Here is a 21,126-nt window from a genome sequence, read left to right on the forward strand (position 1 = left end):
GAATAAATAAATGAACAAAACTGAGATAATATGTTTCTACTTCATCGAATCAAATGGCACTGGCCAAAATACACAATCCCTTGCACTTTATACCATTGCTTACCCTTTGATGAACTTTATTACTAATCTTATCGACAGTATCAACCAAAGCCCCAAATAGAAAAAGAAAGCATCAAAGAATTACGTACATAGGCTTTATGTGTCTTGAGCTATCATGATTATACTTGCTATAACATTAACAAAATATTGGAATAATGTTTACATGGCCTTTGCAATTAATTAGGTTTCAAGTGCATGTCTTTAAGATTCTTATAATATAGAAGGGTCACAAGGATGTGCAGTGTGCATATCAGAATCTTAATCAAATTCTTAAAGATATTATACTAATTCTTATTTAAGATCGTCTTAACTTAAGGCGACTCTCACACCAGAGTAAAACAAAGGGGAAAAATAAATGAAGGTTATGAAAGGTCTTAATTTAAGACGGTTTTAAGCTAAATTAACCGAAGACCTTATACATAATTACTCTAATTAAGATGATAGATCATGTACGTAGAGCATGTTTTATAGGATAATAAACTTCAAATGAAAGTAGCTTTTATGTTTGATAACTGAAAATATCGATTTCTTACCTCGGAATTGTGTTTTAGAAACGAATCCATATCCTAAAAGAGGTGCAACATAACAAATTATTTTAGTACACATCAAATATCGTTACAATTTGCAACGAATAAACACCATATATACATGTCAAAACAATAACAAACCCTAACAAAATTACCCTATGACGGAGTCAATCCTCTTCAACGCTATAGTACCTACAAAAGATAAGAACATGCTGTCAAACATCAAAAGATAAACAAAAATACATAACACTAAAATAACTAAACAATAGATACATAGAGTAACAAGCGTAAAGATGCACATATTAGCCTTCAATAAGTTCTCCATAGCGAAATTTATCATTAAATTGCATCATATATATAAACATCGTTTGTCAGTAAAAATAAGTATGATCATTACTCATGGAAAAAAGAAATCCAAATGAACAAAAACATACATAATCAAAAGAAAAAAAATTCAATGAGGGAATAGAGTGATCGACAAACTGAAATATTTATACTACTTGTATTGTTGTACGGAGTAATTGTATTGGAATTGGTCTTGTAATTATTTCAAAATTGTTCTGCATCTAGGATTCTAGGCTGTAGTTGTAGTTAGCTTGTACAACGGATCAGATAATTTCACAATGCTCTGCCTCTTGTAGTCTTGTATAACTAAATGACATATTAATATATAGATTAGATTAGATTTTTCTTAATTATAATCTCCAAACCAAATTCATATAATATATAATATCACTCTAGTCTTTCGAAATTATTGGACTCTCTATAAACGCTCGAAAAAAGCTTCCTTTATTAATATAGATAGATATTGATTGTCAAAATTTACATTCTTAATATCTCAAAAAGCTTGCGATAAAAAAATGGCTGACGAAAATGTTGCCTTAATTGACGTTACGATGGTGGACGAAGATATAATTTACAGTTTATATGCGTCTTTCACCTTTTTCTTCCATCTTAAATAAATTATAATTTCAAGATCAAATCTACAATGGTCATTGTATGCTCTTACTACAATGGTAAGTAATTAAGTTGAATGGTATTATATGTGTTGATTTTGACAAAAAAATGTATTTATATAATAACTTGTAATGCTTAGATGTAAACATATTAGATTGAAATGACTGTTTATTAAACATTTTTTTGGTGGTTTAATTTTTTTTTTTTTTCCATTTTTACGGAGTTTGGGTGTTTTACTTTTTGTTTGTTCCATATCCTATTATATTTCACCTTGGTTTAATATGATTCCTTATGTTTATAGACTTGTACACTTTGTTGTTACTTGTGAATATAACTTAGTTTAATTGATCATTATTAATGAACATATAACAAAGAATGGTAACATATAGAATTAAACTATCAACAGGGTGATCGGCTTTAGAAAGTTCTTGAGTACTATAACATGAAGCCAATTATCAATTGTTTTTAATCGTTTTTTACTTATGCATATATGGTACGAGTAATATATTATATCGATGTGGTGACAATTTATACTTGTGAAGTATATTTTGTGACTAATTTCTTTGAAAATGTTGGTAAACTGAGATAGGTCCATATTTTGTTATAAAGAGTACATTTGTTACTACTCGTAGATATAACTTAGTTTTATTGATTAATATTAATGAACATATTAGTAAGGATGGTAACATATAAAGTTAAACTGTCAACATAATGAAATGTTTAGTAGAGTTGTGGAGTACTGTAAAATATAACCAATTATGAACTGTTTGTGACTATTTCTTCAGTTGTATTAAGATAACATTGTTTTCTAGAAGCGGTGACAGAATGTATATTTCGATATTTCATGTCCAAATGAGTCCACAACTGAACATGAGTCTACCACTGAGGATCTCAAGCAAGTACAGTCAACGCTACATACGCATGACAACACGAAGAGGGCAAATGACCGTGGGGGTGATATTGCAAAAGGTGGAGGTCGTGCCAATAAACTGTAGTTTGATGTTTTGTCAATTTTAAATAATTATGTGATCTTGTATTTGTCATTTTCAAATAATGTTGTGAATTATGGACACGTATATCAACAAGTTGTTAGATATAGGCTATGTTCTTTTGGACTGAAACTTATAGGATCTGAACTGAACTGAACTTATAAGATCTGAACTGAACTGAACTGAACTTATAGGATCTGAACTTAACTGAACTTATAGGATCTGAACTAAACTTATAGGATCTGAACTGAACTTATAGGATCTGAACTGAACTTAAATTAAGTGAGTATAGGATCTGAACTGAACTTAAATTAAGTGAGTATAGGATCTGAACTGAACTTATAGAATCTGAACTGAACTGAACTGAACTTATAGGATCTGAACTGAACTTATAGGATCTGAACTGAATTGAAATTATAGGATCTGAACTGAACTGAACTTACATGATCTGAACTAAACTTATAGGATCTGAACTGAACTGAACTGAACTTATAGGATCTGAAATTAACTTAAATTAAGTGACTTGAAGTCCAAAAGAACAGGGCCATAGTGATTTACATGTGAATTAATGTTTCCATTCTTGCACATATTGTTAGCATCTTTTAATTGGTAACATAATGGATAGACATGAGGACACTTGTTGTAGTATATATTTTACACAAGATGACTTAGAGTTGTCATTATGTAATTTAAGTGACGTCTTCGTTTTTGCACAATATGTTACCATATATAACTTGGTAACATAATAGATCCATATGTGAACAATTGACATTCTTGCAAATGCATTTTAACAGTAATGTTTTTCACTCTTGCGCAATATGTAAAAAAATCACAATCAATGTATTTTTTAAGGCATTGAAATTTATAAGTCATGTTGCCGTTCTTGAACAATATGTTTCTATATACAATTTGGTAACATAATTGATAAGAAATTGAACAATTGTGTTCATATATGCGATCACTTAAACAAATTATAATAACCAATGTTTATGCCTATTAAGTTCACATTTTTTAAGAAAATGTCACTAATATGTATGACTAACTACTTCTCATTCTTAACGAAAATGTCACCATTGTAGACACAATTGTCCAAAAGTAAATGCCCAAAATACTTCACAAAACATGTTGTAAAATAAGAGCATAAACAGTGTCATAAGTTTACAGACAAATTAACAGAACCATACACCATGTCCAAAATAAAGTCATACAACATGTGCAAAATAAACTCTGAAACATGAGACTATTGGTTCCCTCAGGTGCGTCATCACACTTTCATTTATTGATCCTTAAGGCTCATCAGCTCCCTCTTCCTAGCCTTCCAACTTCTGCTTCAGGTTCTTGTGCATAACGGCTACCACTGAAAAATTTCTCCTTCTTATCATCCAATTTCGGAGGCATATCTACACAAAATGATAGAATGGTAAACATAAAATGGTTACACATTGTCACATATTGGTTTAAGTCACTAACATCGCACACAACTCCGTTAACATTATCGTAACATTAAAAAAATTACACACATTGTAAGCTACTGACATTTTTTACCAAATTGAAAATATGTTGTAAAGAAACATACTAAAAATACACCCAATTTAACTCATTCTATGATGATTTCAATTATACAACAATTAACTCTAAAGTGGTTACGAATAATACATTGCATAAATACATAATTTGTACCTATTGTAAGACACATTATAATTCAGTTACATTTTTAACCAATTTTAGAACATGTTAAGTTAAGAAACATCAAAACAATATACCTAATTTAATTCACTTTGTGACCGTCTCAAATATGCAACAATAAAGTATAAAATGGTTACACATAACACTTTGCCAAAATATATAATTAATACCTATTTTAACACACATATTGACTAAAACAGATACAATCCTAACTAAGATGGTAACATTATATACACAAACTCACATTTGACAATTATATATTATGATTTCGTAGCATGTTGCAGAAATGTCACCATTTGTATCATGCTATGTTGTCATTGTATAAACATATTATCATGTTACAGTATAGAAACAATATAATAAAAAATAAATAAACATATAAATCAAACACCAATTTTAAATTTTTAAAAAAGCAAACATAAAATAGATTCAAAACATGCAACATAAATTTTAAAAACCACATCAAATAAATAACAACAAACTCTAAAAAAAACAAAAACCAAAAATAATAAAACCAAAAATCCAAAATAATGAAATCAAATAAATCAAGAACAATATAAATCAATTTGAAAACAAAAAATCCATAATAATGAATAAACCAAGTTAAAAACAACAACAAAAACAACAAAACACAAACTAAAAAGAAATATAAATCAACAATTATCACATAAACTGAAAAATATATAAATTTATGGAAATAAGAATACCTCATCCGACATTGTTGCTTGCATTTCTCCCTCTAGTATTCCTCTTAAGTGGTGCCTTTTTGTGTTATTTTCTTTGCCACACTACTACAGATACAGGCTATTACAACGGTTTAAAACCGTTGTTATATAAAAAAGCGGACGTTGTTAAAGCGTCCGTTGTAAAAGGTTTTAACAACGGTTGGTTTTCTTAAGGAACCCGTTGTTAAAACTATTAACAACGGTTTTAAGTATACAAACCCGTTGTGGAAAGTATGACTCAATTTTGGAGGGAAAGTTATAACAACGGTTGTAATATACAAAACCGTTGTTATAACTAAGACAACGGTTTTTTAATAAATAACCGTTGTTTGTTCTTAAAAAAAAAAAAATTAAATTAAATATTACTAGATGTATGCATAATTACGACCCGTTATAATTCCGATGCATGCATTATTACTGTCATCACTGTGCATATGAACGGACAATATGGAATGAGAAGGGTTTAATAAGATTTGAAGCAGCATTGAGAGATATGATGATGATTATGGCACAACTTCCTAACATATATATTAATTAAAAAACAACTCAAACCACACATTGCTTAGTATAAATACATGCATTATCTCAACTAACATTCCATTATCTCACTATATACATCTCCAAACTCTAACTGCTAAAACAAACTCCAAATAAATTAACCCTACTTAATCTTTCAAAACAAACTCCAAACTCCAACAAAATGAATGATATCATCCTTAAGACTCTTACTATGATCAAGAACAACAACAGTTTCATCCGCCGGTTGCTCCACATTGAGGAAAGCTTCAGGAGCTACCTTGCGGGTGCTCGATCCATTCTGAAGGACGCCAAAGAAGATGGCTTGACGGAGCAGCAGCAGTTGCAGCTATATGACGATATAGCAACTGCTGAACGGAACCTCCAAATAGCCAAGGAGGAAAGGACGGATATCATAGAGGAGAATAAGACCCTCTATGAAAATATAAGAATTGCATTTTTATTAATGTATTTTTTTTTTTAATTTATGTATATATATTAATTATGTTTATCATGCATTCCTCTCTATCATCTTGCTTCTTCTTTGTTTTAGTTTATTTAATTTGTTTTACTAGCTAATTAAACGAATAATACTTAAAGAAATAACATAATGGTCGATAAAAACTAACACATACACATGCAAATGAAATAATTAGAAAAGGAAAATAATGACGATGAAAGACGATGAAACCAACAAAGGATTTACGAGATTTTTACCTGATAATTAGACGATGAAATCAACAAAGGATCATGAGAAGATAAAGAGACGATGAGAAAGAGAGAAAGAGACGATGAGAAAGTGTGTTTTGTGTTTGTTTGCTTTGGTTTGTGTTTGTGTATTAAGGTTTGTGTTTTGTGGTCAGAAAGGACTTGTGTTTGTGTGGTTTATAGTATGGAAGGTATTGACAACGGTTATTAAAGAACAACCGTTGTCAAATAAGTTTTAACAACGGTTGTAAATCAACAACCGTTGTCAAATAAGTTTTAACAACGGGTTCCAAAAGCAACCGCTGTGATTACTTTTCACTAACTTTGCGTCAATTTTGCGCCAAATTATTAACAACGGTTATGCATGTGTAACCCGTTGTTAAAACTTATAACAGCGGTTTTTATAATCATACCCGTTGTAATTCATTTTAGTAAAATTCGCGCCATACATTCTACAACGTCTATTGTGATTTTCGTGAATAATCGTTGTTAAAGAGGCGTTGTAGTTGCCTGGATTTGTAGTAGTGCCATGTTACCAATTTTTATGTTAATGTTTGAGTTTAAGGTTAGTTTGTATGTAGTTGAAAAATCTGGAAAGTTGAGATGAGAGAGAGAAAGAGAATATGAAAAGAAAGTGAGAATGAATTTTGGACGGTGTAATGAGGTTTTACATAAATTATGTGGTCATTTAGGTACATTGGGAAGATGGGGTTTATTATTTGTTTAATGTACAACAATAAATGCACACACAGTAAATACTTAGCCTACACTATTTACGAACAGTACATATTGTCGACCCACTAAACATTAAAACAACACTATCCGACATGTCGCAAGCTTGCGACGGGTATCTCCGTCACAAGCAAGACAGACTGAAGTGCATAAATCCCAAATGTGGAAATATTCTCTATGATTATTAAATTATTATAGTACTTAATAGCGCTTCTTAAACGCAAAAATACATGATTGTTATATTGTGAATCATTCAGCGACGTATAGGGGTGATAATGAGATGAGACTACGAGCAATTCGAGATCGGCTCAATTAAAGCTAGGCTCCAAAGCTTAACGAGATGAGATGAGCTAACGTTGACTCGGCTCGGAAAGCTCGCGAACGGGAGGAACATATCTGATTAGATAAGATATTGCTCATATTTTATAAAAATATTTTATCATTATTATATCTTTATATCAGTCTATCGCACATATCAAATATCTCATTGATTTGCCAAATATTTGTATATATAATCTTCGAACTTTCTAATTGAAAAATATCGCAAGAAAAAAACGAAAATTTAACAATTATATATAGGTTCGAATTTAGCTCGAGTTTGGCTCGAGCTCAGGTTAAAGTTGCTCGCAAGCTTGCTAATGGGCACAATTTTTTCAAGTTTGGATAAGCTCGAGCTCGAGTTTTACTTCATGAGCACAAGCCGAGAAAGGCCAAGATCGCATCACCCCTGGCGACGTACTTGCTTAGTCAAAACTTACTCCGTATGTGAGATGGTTGTATCCGTCACACTAAGTCACTAATCGTATAATTAAATGTGAGGAATACATAATGGTTCCACGTTGGTCTCACACATGCATCATACCGTCTCATATAAGACTCACTGAATCAGATAAACTCAAATCATTACTAAAAAATAAAGTACTCAACCACAAAGGACCAGAGAATCTAACGTTAAACTAAACATATTATAAGAAATACAACCCTTAGGACTAAGGTTGTATTTAAGAAACTAAAAAGGGAAATAATTTGTTAATATATGCATTAGTTGTATTGCTTAATATGTAATTTAGTTCTCAATTCCTAAATTTACACCAAATTTGGAAGGTATTAATACTTAAATACAACTAGGGATATCAATGGATCGGGTTCGGGTCGAGTGATGCTTCATCCGCATCCATCCATCACATTAAAAAGTTCATCCAACCCATCCATCATCCGCGAAACGTATCATCCATCACCCGTCCATCCATCATCCGCGGATGAAACGGGTGGATCGGGTGATAAATGGATGGTTATATAATTATGTTATAAGCCTAAAAAAGTATTGAATTTTATTTTACCCAAAAATATGTAAGGTAAATTAGTTTTAGACTACGTACTTTAAAAATCTTGTAACTTAATGTTTGCTCGAATAGTATATAAAGTAAGTAGATTAGTATTGGTTATCTTAAATTTTATATAAATATGTATTTTTTTTTCCAATAAACGAAGAATATCGGGTGGCGGATGGATGACGGGTTGGATTTAGCTTCATCCATCATCCATTTATTTCATCCATCATCCATCCATCATCCATTTATTTCGGGTTTTCATCCGTCCATTTAAATCGGGTGGATGGATATTTAGCGGGTGCGGGTGAGATTGACATCCCTAAATACAACCCTAAGGGTTATCATTACCCAATTACTCTCTTTAATTTCTAATTCATTTACTTGAATTGTTGTAATTAGGACTATAATCAATGGGGTAGGGTAATTCAATTGCAAATTCTGAAAAATCTCCATGTATTATTCGTAATCATTATCGTTATATTAATAAATAAATAAAAGACACCTTCCTAGCTGACGTGGCGCAAGGAAATTTCAGCATTTCAAATTTGGAGCTCTCTCATTAAAAGGGCAAGATTGTCCGTTAACTCACACAACTAATACATCAAGAAAGACAATTGGGCTTGATTGCAGGGTCATGTGATTTGGTATGTATCTGACCTGAATATAATCAATTGGGCTTGATTGCAGATCTAGTATAACTTGTGGGGTTAATTTGCATTATTAGAAAGACATGAGGCTAATATGCACATAGTGTCAAACATATGAGACTTATTTGTCACTTCCCCGCCACCGGGCCACCACCACCTTTGAACAACCTCCACCCCCATGTTAGTCCACCGCCCCACCAGCGCCGTCTACCCTGACTCACCGCTCGTCACCACGCCCAACGCCGGCGACGCCCCCTCATTTTTTCCACGCCCTCTCTTTCTCGCCGCCGCACCCTCTCGCCGGCGGCTAAACAGCCTTATCCCGCCCCTCTTGCCGGCAACGCCTGCCCCTATTGCTGGCGACTCCACTACCCCCATCCCTTCATCATCAATTAGCCCTAAATTACTTTTGACATAAACCCTAAATTAATTAACAGAACACACCTAAATTATAAGAAAGACATAAATTTAATTAATAATAATGCAATTAGTAAAGAAAATACATTCAAATTGTTATTCATAACTAATGAATTTTGTATTTGGGAGGAGATATTGTAATGAGTAAAAAATGTACTACGAAAATAAATTAAGTAAAATAAATGCTCTTTTGATTCATCTTACTAGTGCATGCAAATTAAAAAATTCGTAAAAATGATTAATAGTAGAATTTCTCTAATTAAGTTTATTGTTGTATATAATAGATAATGAAAATGTAAATGATCACTAGAATAAAATAAATAAATGGAACTAGAAAAAAGCAGAAATATAGAGCAAAAATCAGTCAACCTTAACCAAATCGTTTATAACTGTTTCAGTGGTTAACCGAACAGTTAAAAACGATGCGGTTTTGGTACAGAGTTTGGCCAAACCGAATTGCCTTTGAACGCAAGTACATTAGCGGTTTTTTAAGATCCCTAAACTAATCGATAGCCGAAAATGATAACCCACACAGCCACACTGGTGGTCAAACCTCAGGGTCGGAAATACACAATAACACGGTACTTGAATTTTATTTTGCCTTGTAGAAATAGAATGTGACTGAAAGTATGAGCAGGGAGCCAGGGAGGCAATCAACTAACCCGAAACAGCAAATAGGAGCACTCCGTAAGGTTTAAAGAGGAGAGAAAGAAATCATTATCCGTCTTAAATTTTAAAACAGGTCAAATATTAGCACATGTGGTAATAAAGACAACTTTTGGCATTTCCTAGGGCCATGTGATTTTGGTATGTATTTGATCCATCTTAAGCTTAAGAATTAAAACGGATAATACACGTCTTGGGTGAGAATTTGTGTAAAGAAATAGGAGTAATGAACTTTTGAAGAGGAGAGTTAAAGAAATACTTGAACACTTCCGTTCTGATCATTTATTTACTTTTTTATTCTTTGTACGGAGTAATAGATATTTGAATCAACAGTCTAATAATTAGGACAGAGGAGGATGCACAGTAAGGCAATAAATCATAATGCTAGACACCATGAGGATTATCTGAACAGCAATCAAATAGCATTGCAGCATCAAAAGGCACAGTCTTTCCAGGCAACATTTCTACAGTAAACACTTCCAACCTGGTTAATTTCAATCGATACAGTTCATACGACAAAACCTGAGCTAAAACACAAAAGGTCTACAGTTCCTAGTTCAAACAAAAGCAAAGGTAAGTACTGAACAAGCAAAACAAATTCCAACTACACAGAAAAAATGAATTTAAAAGAACCAGGCATGTACGAGTAGTTATTACATTTTCATTGTTCTATACAGGAACGATAACTGATTAGTAAACCAGGGCATCAAGCTGATAAATGAACAGAAAATGATGTCGTACATGGAGGACCAGGAACATCAGCAACTCCCTCTAGCATCTGAGTAACCCTCTTCATAGTTGGTCGTAGATCCGGGTTTTCTTGAATGCACCAAAGGGCAACCTTCACAAGCCTCTCTAGTTGCGGCCTGTCATTCAGCGCTTCCATGTCATCCTTCACAAGACAATCTATCGTTCCAGATTGGTAACAGTCAAATGCCCAATCTGTCAAAATTGCACACTCGTCTGTACTAACGTCCATGAGTACGCACTTTCGACAACAGATGATTTCCAATAACAAAACCCCAAAACTGTACACATCCACCTTCACAGACACCGGCTTGTTCTTGAACCATTCAGGCGCAACATACCCTTTGGTTCCTCTCACAGCAGTAGTAGTGTGGTTCTGATTTAGAACCAGAAGCTTAGCTAACCCAAAGTCAGAGATTCGAGCGTTGTGATAGTCGTCAACAAGTACATTCTGTGGCTTTATGTCGCAATGGATGATTTGAGTGGTGCATTCCTCATGCAGATACAAGAGGCCTCGTGCAATCCCCTGACCAATTTGAACCCTTCCGAGCCAACTTGGCCTTATATGGCCAAAAAGATAATCAGCAACTGTACCATTGCTCATGTATTCATATACCAGCAAGCGCTCATCTTCTTCTTTGCAGTAACCTATAAACGGAACTAGGTTCTTGTGGTGTGTCAGGCCTATCGCGTTCACTTCGGCTGTGAATTCCTTATCAGCGCCTTTGAATGTCCGATCTAACCTTTTAACAGCGACAAAATATTGATTACCACCGGTTGTTATATTTCCTTTGTATACTACACCAAATGCGCCACTTCCTATCTCGTCCCTGAACCCATTTGTAGCGGATTCAAGCTCTTTGTAAGTGAAGCTGTGTGCGGTATTATATTCAGAAGTAGAATGCCTCTTGTGGTCATCATACCCTCTGATTGTATTTTTTTTATACACGAAAAACAATCCCAAACCAACGACACATAACAATATGAAATTAACACATACGAAGCCACCCAAGAGGCCTTTAGTTACAGCATTCCACTTATATTCTACTTTTCTAGGAGGTATGAAGGGATTATTAGTGCCATTATCGTGACTTACCTTAAGCCAGGCAGTTCTGGATACAGTGCTATCTTGCTTTCCGAAGGAGAGTGGTAGCTTCTTCTTCCAGCACGTACTAGTGCTATCATCGAAAATGGCAGCACCACATAAGCAATCATTCATACAAGACGCCTTACATTCGTCCCCAATGATAGGGGACATCTGTGCATAATCTGCGAGTGGCCAGTCAGTATTTTGAAGTTGGATTAAAGTATATCCACCCTTAACACCACCACCATCTTCAAATTTCCTACAAAAGTCAGAACTGAAATCTGGTTCACAGCTTCCATACGAATTAGTAGGATCGATCCGTGAATAATTCGGATTGCATTCACATACGGGCCTCTTGTCGTTACCAAGGCTGCAAATGCTATTATATCCACAGGCTCCACTGTCCTTCTCATCGTCTGCTGGAAACTGCAAACATATGTTATCAGGTCTAGACTCAAATTGGGTCCAACCAGCTCCTTTGTTAGGGTAGTAGTACCATATTAGTACTCCATCAAAACCCAAAGTTACTCTCTGATACTTTGCCGACATTGACCCACCCGATTGGATGAGACCCAATCTAGAACCGTTTTGGTTTTGTATAAACATAACCCCTGACTCGCTATAAACCAGTTCCACACCATTTGTGCCAGTACTGCCAAATGTTAAATAAGAGTGGTAGTTATATCCGGTGGCTACATCCCTGGTGTTAAGGACGAGGTCTCCGTCATCTTCAAAATGTAGCTGAAACCTTCCTTCTGTGAGATTGTTCTCAGATATCCGAGAAATAACATTATTCCCTGTTCCCAACGTCTGTGTCGGAAGCAAGGTATCAGTTGGATAATCAAAAGTCTGCCAAAGTGTATCAGTATTGGCGTTATTTATAAGAGCAAAATTCCCGGTATCATTCATGAAACCGTAACTGACAGCTCCACCACCAGTTGTAGTGTTCCATAGGACAGTTCCTCGCGGATCACTGAGGACTAAACCCTCATTAGCTGTTAAATTTAATGTTGATCCTTGAGGAACAGGTTTACCTCCATTTGCACACCACACAATTGTGTCCGGAATCGTGGCATACCAAACAGATAGCAAGTACAGATCAGTATTGTTCGGAGCCTGATGAAAGCCGAAGGCAAAATCGCCTGCAGGAGAAAGCAATGAAGTGCCATTATTTTTGGCTAAGAGAGATTGACCAACTGAAAATTTGCCACTATTTTTTGAATAAGTTGGTGATGATTGTAAGAGGATTAAGGCCAAGTAGAAAACCATTAAGGAAGACAGAGGCCAAGCCATTGCAGGGTTTAAGATGCAACGAAAAAAAAGAGAGATTTAATGATAACAATAAAATGGGCGCACAAGTATTAAAATACACCAAACAAAGAATGTAAAAGGTAAGCAAATGAGTGAGACGAAGGGATTATATAATTGGTCGAAGACGTGTGAGTCATACAAAGACCTCCCCAAGTCAACTGAAAAGTCTACACCTAAAGACTAACCTAGCACTATAGCAGGATTGGCTTGTGTGGTCCGAAAATTGCAGTAAATAATACGGCAGAAGGACTAATACACTACTTTCATACCAAAGAAAAATAACAAGAGTACAAGACAATTCAGTTGGACCAACAAATGAACACACATGGTAGACTCTTAAAACTGTCTAATGCCCATTAACCCTCTCAAATGCACTAGGGTGGTACCGAGTCGGTACCGAGTCTCTTCAAAGTCTCTTGTTTTAAGTTCCATATCAGCTTAAATATCAAGCCCTGAGCTGAGTATTCTGGATTACGATGAAATAAAACAAAATGGATCACAAAATTGTTTGCCCTTCTTAGAGCTGGCCAAATGATCTAGCTTATCATTACTCGTCTTTATTGACAAAGCTTTGAAGAAATACCTGCAACAAGACACAAAAATGTGTCTCGGAGATTCATCTCCTAGGATGTGATACACAACATCAGAAGACCAACGAGACCCTTGAATCATCGAGAGGTACCAAAGTGCACTTACACCACTAGGACGTAAAAAGAAAAGGCGGAATGTCATCAACACACTACTGTTAGCCGGTGTAGTTACTTTGTTGTCTTAGTTTATGTTATTATTAAAATAAGTGCATTTGACCAAATGAGTCCAATATCATCTGTATAAAAACTTTTTTTCATGGCTGCCAAAAGAAAAAGTTTTCAATCGAATTCTCGTAGCTTTTTTCATTGCGGGTCATACCAAACCATGCTCGGTGTGTTATGAACATCAATCCTATTACCTTGCCAACGGCAAAAGCGTTTATCCTAAATTGCATTGGTTGTCTGGTTGATGTTCTCGAACACAGACGAGGATGATTTCTAAATTCAAAGATTGTTTTGAATAACCTCAAGGGAAGCAGAAAGTATGCTCAGAGAACAAGATTCATTCCTTTGGCGTAAAAGAACACCGCTTCTGTAATAAATATAAATATAGTCTGAAAGACCAACAATGAACCCGGCTTGAACTAAAGCTAACACATTGAAGACCTGGCCCCAGCTTAAACTAAAATATAACGAAAGGTGATTGCTGGGAAGGGGAAGGGTAAGGCCATGTCGAGGATCATATACTTGGATTTTGTGTCAAGCATGGTTAGGCATCACCCTTTTGAGAAATTCAATCGGCTGTGCCTCATCAGGATTAGTTTTCTCGAAGGAAACGTAATTTTCTTCCTTGTCATAGATGTGGCACGTAGTCATGATCGTTTTCATTAGTCGCCAATTCCATTTAGCCATGTTCAGATGCTGCATTATTCAGAACTAAAAGTTAATAAGATATCAAGCAAATATGCAGTCATCATCAGCTCCTATCGTCATCCCCGGGACTTCTAGGAGGCTCTCACTCCATGCGGGTGAGACGACCTCTTTCCCTAGAATCCACAAACCAGTTGTTTCAATTGACCCTTGCCTAAAAACTTAATGACACTCTGACGAAAAACAATACAGGAGCGCTATAAAAGTCAATTCAATTCATTATATAACAAGTTCAAAATGAACAATGAATCTTCAAGAGTCAAGAAACAAAAGAACGGATTACATATTAAGAAAGCGCTTATAAAATTAGATAAATGAAAACACTTATAAAGTTATAATAAATGAAAACGCTTATAAAGTTATTATAAGACGACGGTCATATTGGTATGCAAGTATACAACAAGGGAGGGAGGAACACATCAAGGGAACCTAACACCTTTATCAATGGATATTTGGGAATTCTCATCCCTATGTGGATCATCTTCCAACTTAAAAAGTAAAGAGAAGAGTAGAAGACAACATCAAGAAGGGGTGACTTTATAGACACTTGAAAGACTTAAACCCACGATGACAACTTAAAAGATAACTTGGCACTGAAACATAAGCAGCCAATGCAAAGGCTTTATATAAATACACCAAAATGGAAAGATCGCATTGTTGGCACCGTTGGTAGACCAATATGAGAACCATGCTTGATCTCTAAATAAGAAATAGAAGGGGCGACAAGAAACCTACGAATCTACAAACAAGAACACGTACCTTTCCCCAGTTCTCGTTTAGTGACTCTTGAGCTGCCCGCAAATTGTAACTCGGTATTTTAGGAGAAATATGGTGAGGAATATGCACATTAATGTCATGGCATAATATCTCTATCCTGAACGTACAAATAGGCATATTGTTACAACTCTATAGCTAATAACCTCCATATATAACGATAACAGCAGAAAACTTACCACCGAGGATAGTCACAATGAACAGTTCCATTAAGTTGGGCCTGAGCAGCATTCCATTCTTGTGAATTTTTGAAAGGAATATGAGGTGCTGTATGGTGTACAATAGTAAAAGTGCTCATCTACAATTTTAAGATGGAGACAACAATAATGAGCCAAAGCAAGTTCAGCAGTTTCATGATATCTGACGACATTTGTAAAAGAAAAAGACCAACATGATACTCCTGCAGAATACCACTGTCAATTCTGTTGTGCAGGATACTTACCCAAAAGTGGTAGCCCAACCACGGCATTAGCCAGAACTTGATCCATCCAGCGATGCCAGTCTTATATATTATCAGTGGCCAAGCTATACCCATGAAAGCAAAAACAGCACCCAAGCTTATCATGACACGCTTTCTTTCACTTTCTCTGTACTTCTTCAAATTAAAGTGCCACACTAACCTGCAAAAACAAAGCAGCCCATCAATTTATAGTAGTTACAAACATGAAGTGACTTTGGAAAGCAAATATTAGTCAGAAATCCTGGTCATACCAGTGTGCTATTGACATCCAAGGCCGAAGAGGGCCATAACCAAGTATTAGCGCTTTGCGCATGGCTGGTGACGAGTCTACATGCTCTTTCAGAATTGGCTGCCAAGCTGTATCTGCCTTCAGCCTAACAAACAACTCTCAGTCCGTTGGTGAACATAAAAACTTTTTGTCTTCAGTAACAACACACATAAACGGGTATGTACTGAAGCATTTTTATGCTTTGCACAAATGCTATACAATACAGAAGGGCATGTAAAACAATGTAACCTAATGCCACTAAGGCAGGGAAGAAGATCGGAATGTACACAACATTGCGCCAATGGCAGAGTCCAAAAATTTGAACTTTAAGGGGCAATAATGGCTGATGAGTAGGGGCCAAATGATTACATTAGAGGGACACAGAGCTCAAGCGAAGATTCAAGATTGTGTCTCGAGATTTTGAGCTTAAGGGGCCAGGGAACACTCTAGAGAAAGCTACAGATTATGCTTAAGGGAATGTATCGATGCTCACATGTTTGTCTTTGCGTGATGTTGATCATGCTTGAAGCGCCACGGTTCATAAGGATATATAAGAGGCATGAATGCAAGCGTGCCAATAATGTCTTCAAGTAGCTTATTCTTTGAAAAGGATTTATGAGCACAATCATGTCCTATCACAAAGAACTGAAAATAAAAGAAAAAAGGAAAAGAGTGTCACCAATGGAACACGTATAAACAAGCAAGGTTGAGAAATAATTCATTAAAAAAGAAGCTAACCCCAGTGACAGCAGTGCCTGTCCATGCCCATGCTAGAGGAAGCAAGTACCAAGGTGCTTTAGCAATCATAAAGATACCCAGCGCATATGAAGTCACACTTATCAAGATAGAACCCCAAGCTTTCATGTCATCAATTTCAAAAACCTAAGCATCATTAGATTCTTCGGAATGAGGCACAAGTAGATACACAACCTTGTTTTAAAGCGCCATCAACAGTAGAAGAAAATGTTACAGAATACCTCTTTGGGCAGGGAGGTGATAATGTCCCTGAGTGTAACATCATCGGAAATTGGCTCACCAATTTGCTGAAAACCATAGCGTTCCGCTAACAGTTGAAGGTGTGAAGGGTCATCGATTGGGGAAGATGCCGATGATGGATTAACAGGGACTGCTATCGCATGTACTGCTTTGGACATCCTCCAGCAAATCCTTTGTTGTTCTTGTGCAAGGCCATACTTGTTTATGCATCTTCTGGGCCAGTTTATACCTTCAGAACAAGACGTCGACAATGGACAATGGTCATGGCAATATGAGACATCAAAAGATAAATAGAAACCGAAATGCAAAATTCTAAGATAATACTTTGATTGATGTACAGTGGTAAAAGTTAACTCTTTACTCTTTGGGTATTCTTTCTCTTTGGAGACTGAAGATAGGAACTCTTCATTTAGTGGAAAAGTGATCTATTCCTTTACTTCCGCCAAATCAAAGATGACTAGCGGCTATTTGAGCTCTCGTGCTCTTCCGAACTTGTTTTGATTAAAAATAAAGAAATTATCAAACTAGTGTTGTATTTACAATAATTATCAAAAATTGATCCACATTCCGGCGCAAATCTGCTCGTTTGATGAACAAATTCACTAAAATTTAACACTTTTTGATAAAGATATTTATATTAACAAAGGTACTGGTTGAACCAGGAGCTTTGATCCAAATGTTTTTCATTAAATTCCAAAAGTCTGAGAGACTGTCGCACAGTGCAACTAGAGTGAGACATACCATTAAAGGATGAGTTCATCACTTCATCATAATAAATAAAAGAAAACAAACAGAGAGTTAAGAAGTTTTCATCCCCAGCCCATTTTGATATATAATTGTTTTTCGAGCATTTAAACAAACAAAAAAAACTCTCGCTCATTTACCAAATGGAATAGAGAGTTAACAAGTTTTCCCTATGTTACCATAAGAGTTACTTTATCTAGATTTTTTTTCCTTGTCATAGTGCAAAAGTGCTAATTCTCCATTTTCTCTTTACTTTAAACGGTAGTAGTTCAGTGGGCAAAAGCTGACGAACATTGTTCGAAAATGACAAATAATGAACTCACATCCAAAGAATTCAATATGTTTATCAAGTTATTGGTTTACTAATCGTACATATTCTTGAAATGTGGTGCTCCGTTCTTTATGACAATACTTAATACCCTTGACAAAACATGAGATTTAGAAAATCTTGAGAATTGCAAAGGTGAGAGTTGCTTGTGGGCATTAAACTCGTAACCATATTAGTCATTTCAAACAAACTATTGTCAAATTTTACCACCTTCAAGAACAATTTTCCAATTTACCCAAGATTGGAAAAGTTGGCTCACAATATCTATCTCCTTCAAATGTAACTCTTTGCTGCCATCCTAATAAGTTGGTAATAGCCTAATAGGATTCACGGCCATTAATGAATACTGAAAAACAATCCATATGACCCGGGACCAGGATTTAAACTTAGCGGGGGCAAAGGGTAAATAGTGTAAGGTCAAATCGAAAAAAGATCCAAAATTTACAATTAAAAATTTGGAAATTTTCTTCCATTAGCAGGGGTGAGCGCCCTTACTAGCCCTTCCCTAGCTCCACCACGGAGATTAACTCGGATACTTCTTTACGTTTGATTAAAGTACAACTCATGAAAACAATAAAGATGTAACTATCCCAAACGGCCAAACAAGGTTCATGTCACACAATTTATGGTGCTGAAATGTAATGTATTGTTTTTCATGTCAGAAACGTAAAGAATTAGTGAGTCAGACGGGCAACTAACAATACAATGAGTACCATAAAATTGTTCATATCACAGAAACTGAAATACCAGAATTCAATAAACAGAAACAGTAAAGACTCATCCTTATAGTAAAACAAGCATTAAAAGTTTAAAACTGAGGCGGTTTTACATCACTGTTGTGTAAAACTGATCCAACATTACTCCATTCGTCTCAATCAATAGTTTAATTAAATGTAAACAAATGATTGGGCACGGAGAGAGTAGTTTACTTCCACAATTAACATTATCAAGAATGTCAATGACAATTAAGAAACAAGTACAAATATCTGAACAGTAAAATAAAATACAATACTCCCTCCAATTCACCATATTCTTCCCTATTTCCTAAAACGGTTATTCAGGTTTTCTTCCCCTTTCTATTTTTGGTAACTTTTACTCTTATTTTATTCATACCTCTCTCCTATTACCCCACCCACCCAACTCTTTTAATCATATTTTATTCCTTACTTTAATATTTGTGGCCCACAATTCATTATTTAACTCTTAATTATTCATCCCTCTCTCCTATCACCAAACCCCACCCAACTTTTTATCAATATAATACTCTATTTCTTAATTCTTGTGCCCAAAGTAAAGAGGAAGAAAATAGAGGATTGGAGGGAGTATAAGGCAGTAAAAAAAAAGACAGAAAGAGGGGTAAATACCAGAAGGGTAAAAAGGGGAAGAGTGAAGCAAAGTGAAGGGAGTTGGGTGATGTTGCTTAACAAAGAATTGGGAATGTGAAAGTTGGGAAGTCATAACAATAGAAGAATATGAATCACTGAAGAATATGATGAGATATTAAAGAATAAATGGGAGGTTTGTGTTGTGTAATGTGTATGCAACACCACTCAATCTTTCTGAACCTCCTGCCTCTTCCTACTACTCTCACTCTTACTTCCCCTTTTATTTAGGCACAAATTGCTTCCCTCTCAAATTTTTTCCGTCACTTTTTATCATGCCTAGAAAATTACAAAATAGACAAGTAGTCCTAAAAAATTATTTTGGGTTGTGACGGATACCATTTTTTTTCATAAAATATCCATAAAAGGTGAGTGGAGAAGCACATGTGAGGTGCCCCACCTTGTCCCCTCTCCCTTCTTGTGAGAGGTCTTCAGCTTGTGACTGGATTAGCCCGTCACAAGCAAGACGCTTTGAAAATTACAAAATAGACAAGTAGTCCTAAAAAATCATTTTGGGTTGTGAATATAGAGTAGAGACTTCCTGTTCCACTTTTATGTCTTATCTTGTGTCTCATCCCCTTAAGATTTGATACATCACATTTAAAATAATAAAAATTTGTAATATTATATCTCCTAATGTTAATGTGTCATTAGGAGAAGTAATGAGACATAAGATGAGACATGAAATGTGACAGAGGATCTGCTCTGGAGATTATATCATCGGTTGTATAACTTGTATTTAGATTTGTTAAAACTGACCTAACCTGAATAATGTGACCTGAACCCATCCCGCACTCGAACTGAGGACCTGAATATGACTTGAAACCCGAATTGACCCCGACTTTATTCAACTCGACTCAAATGGTTATTATTGGAAACTCGAAGTTTTCCCCAAATACAACTCGAACCTGAATTGACCCGACCAGAACCCGACCCGTTTGCCAAATCTAGCTGTATTGCAGCTGGCGGTAAGTATTTTAGTTTCTCCAAAAACCCATTTCGGGTTGCAATTGGGCAATAGGTAGACTATAATACCACAGTTAAGATCACCTGTCTCATTTTTATGTCTCATCTTGTGTCCCATTACCTTAAGATCTTGACACATCACACTTCAAAGGATAAAAATGACAATAATAAATAACAAAGTGTTTATGTGTCATCATCAGAAGTGATGGGACACAAGATGAGACACAAAAATGGGACAGATGATCTCCATTGATAATACCATAGTTTCAGAGCTTTATAAGAAAATTTTTGAGATTTGTAAAAACTCATTTGGGTTGTTATTCGAGTTAAGTGTACAGTTTATGAGTTTTATTATAAAGTTTATGAACTCATATACATAAATATTAAGTTAAAAAAATTATAATATAACTCAAAGACAATACATATAAGCTCAATTACGTTTTAATTTTGATGTCAAAATTAAAATACAATCCAAAAAAAATTATATTAGCTCAGTTACATTAGTGGTATAATTTTTTTTTTTTTAATAATTGGGAGTTACGGAGTATTAACATAGTTTAAGTTAGACCAGAAAAAATTGAGCGACTTGAATGACCCGGCATC

The 21,126-nt window shown here is 35.2% G+C and overlaps 2 protein-coding genes across 2 annotated transcripts; both read right to left on the reverse strand.

Annotated features, from left to right (window-relative positions):
- Positions 1-10,384: 10,384 nt before the first annotated feature.
- On the reverse strand, positions 10,385-13,127 carry LOC141608410 (G-type lectin S-receptor-like serine/threonine-protein kinase LECRK1). Its single transcript, XM_074427767.1, has 3 exons — positions 10,725-13,127; positions 10,582-10,604; positions 10,385-10,484 (listed from the first exon to the last, which is right to left on the reverse strand). Exons 1-3 carry the CDS (start codon positions 13,125-13,127, stop codon positions 10,385-10,387), a joined length of 2,526 nt encoding a protein of 841 aa, XP_074283868.1.
- Positions 13,128-14,168: 1,041 nt separating this feature from the next.
- Positions 14,169-19,818, reverse strand: LOC141606157 (omega-6 fatty acid desaturase, chloroplastic). Its single transcript, XM_074425180.1, has 9 exons — positions 19,540-19,818; positions 17,085-17,332; positions 16,846-16,989; positions 16,601-16,752; positions 16,091-16,213; positions 15,822-15,999; positions 15,559-15,677; positions 15,365-15,479; positions 14,169-14,596 (listed from the first exon to the last, which is right to left on the reverse strand). The coding sequence occupies exons 1-9, from the start codon at positions 19,631-19,633 to the stop codon at positions 14,435-14,437; spliced, it is 1,335 nt and encodes a 444-aa protein (XP_074281281.1). The 5' UTR covers positions 19,634-19,818; the 3' UTR covers positions 14,169-14,434.
- Between the last annotated feature and the right edge of the window lie 1,308 nt (positions 19,819-21,126).

This window comes from Silene latifolia, chromosome 10 (assembly GCF_048544455.1).
Source record: "Silene latifolia isolate original U9 population chromosome 10, ASM4854445v1, whole genome shotgun sequence".
In the NCBI taxonomy this organism is placed as follows: domain Eukaryota; kingdom Viridiplantae; phylum Streptophyta; class Magnoliopsida; order Caryophyllales; family Caryophyllaceae; genus Silene; species Silene latifolia.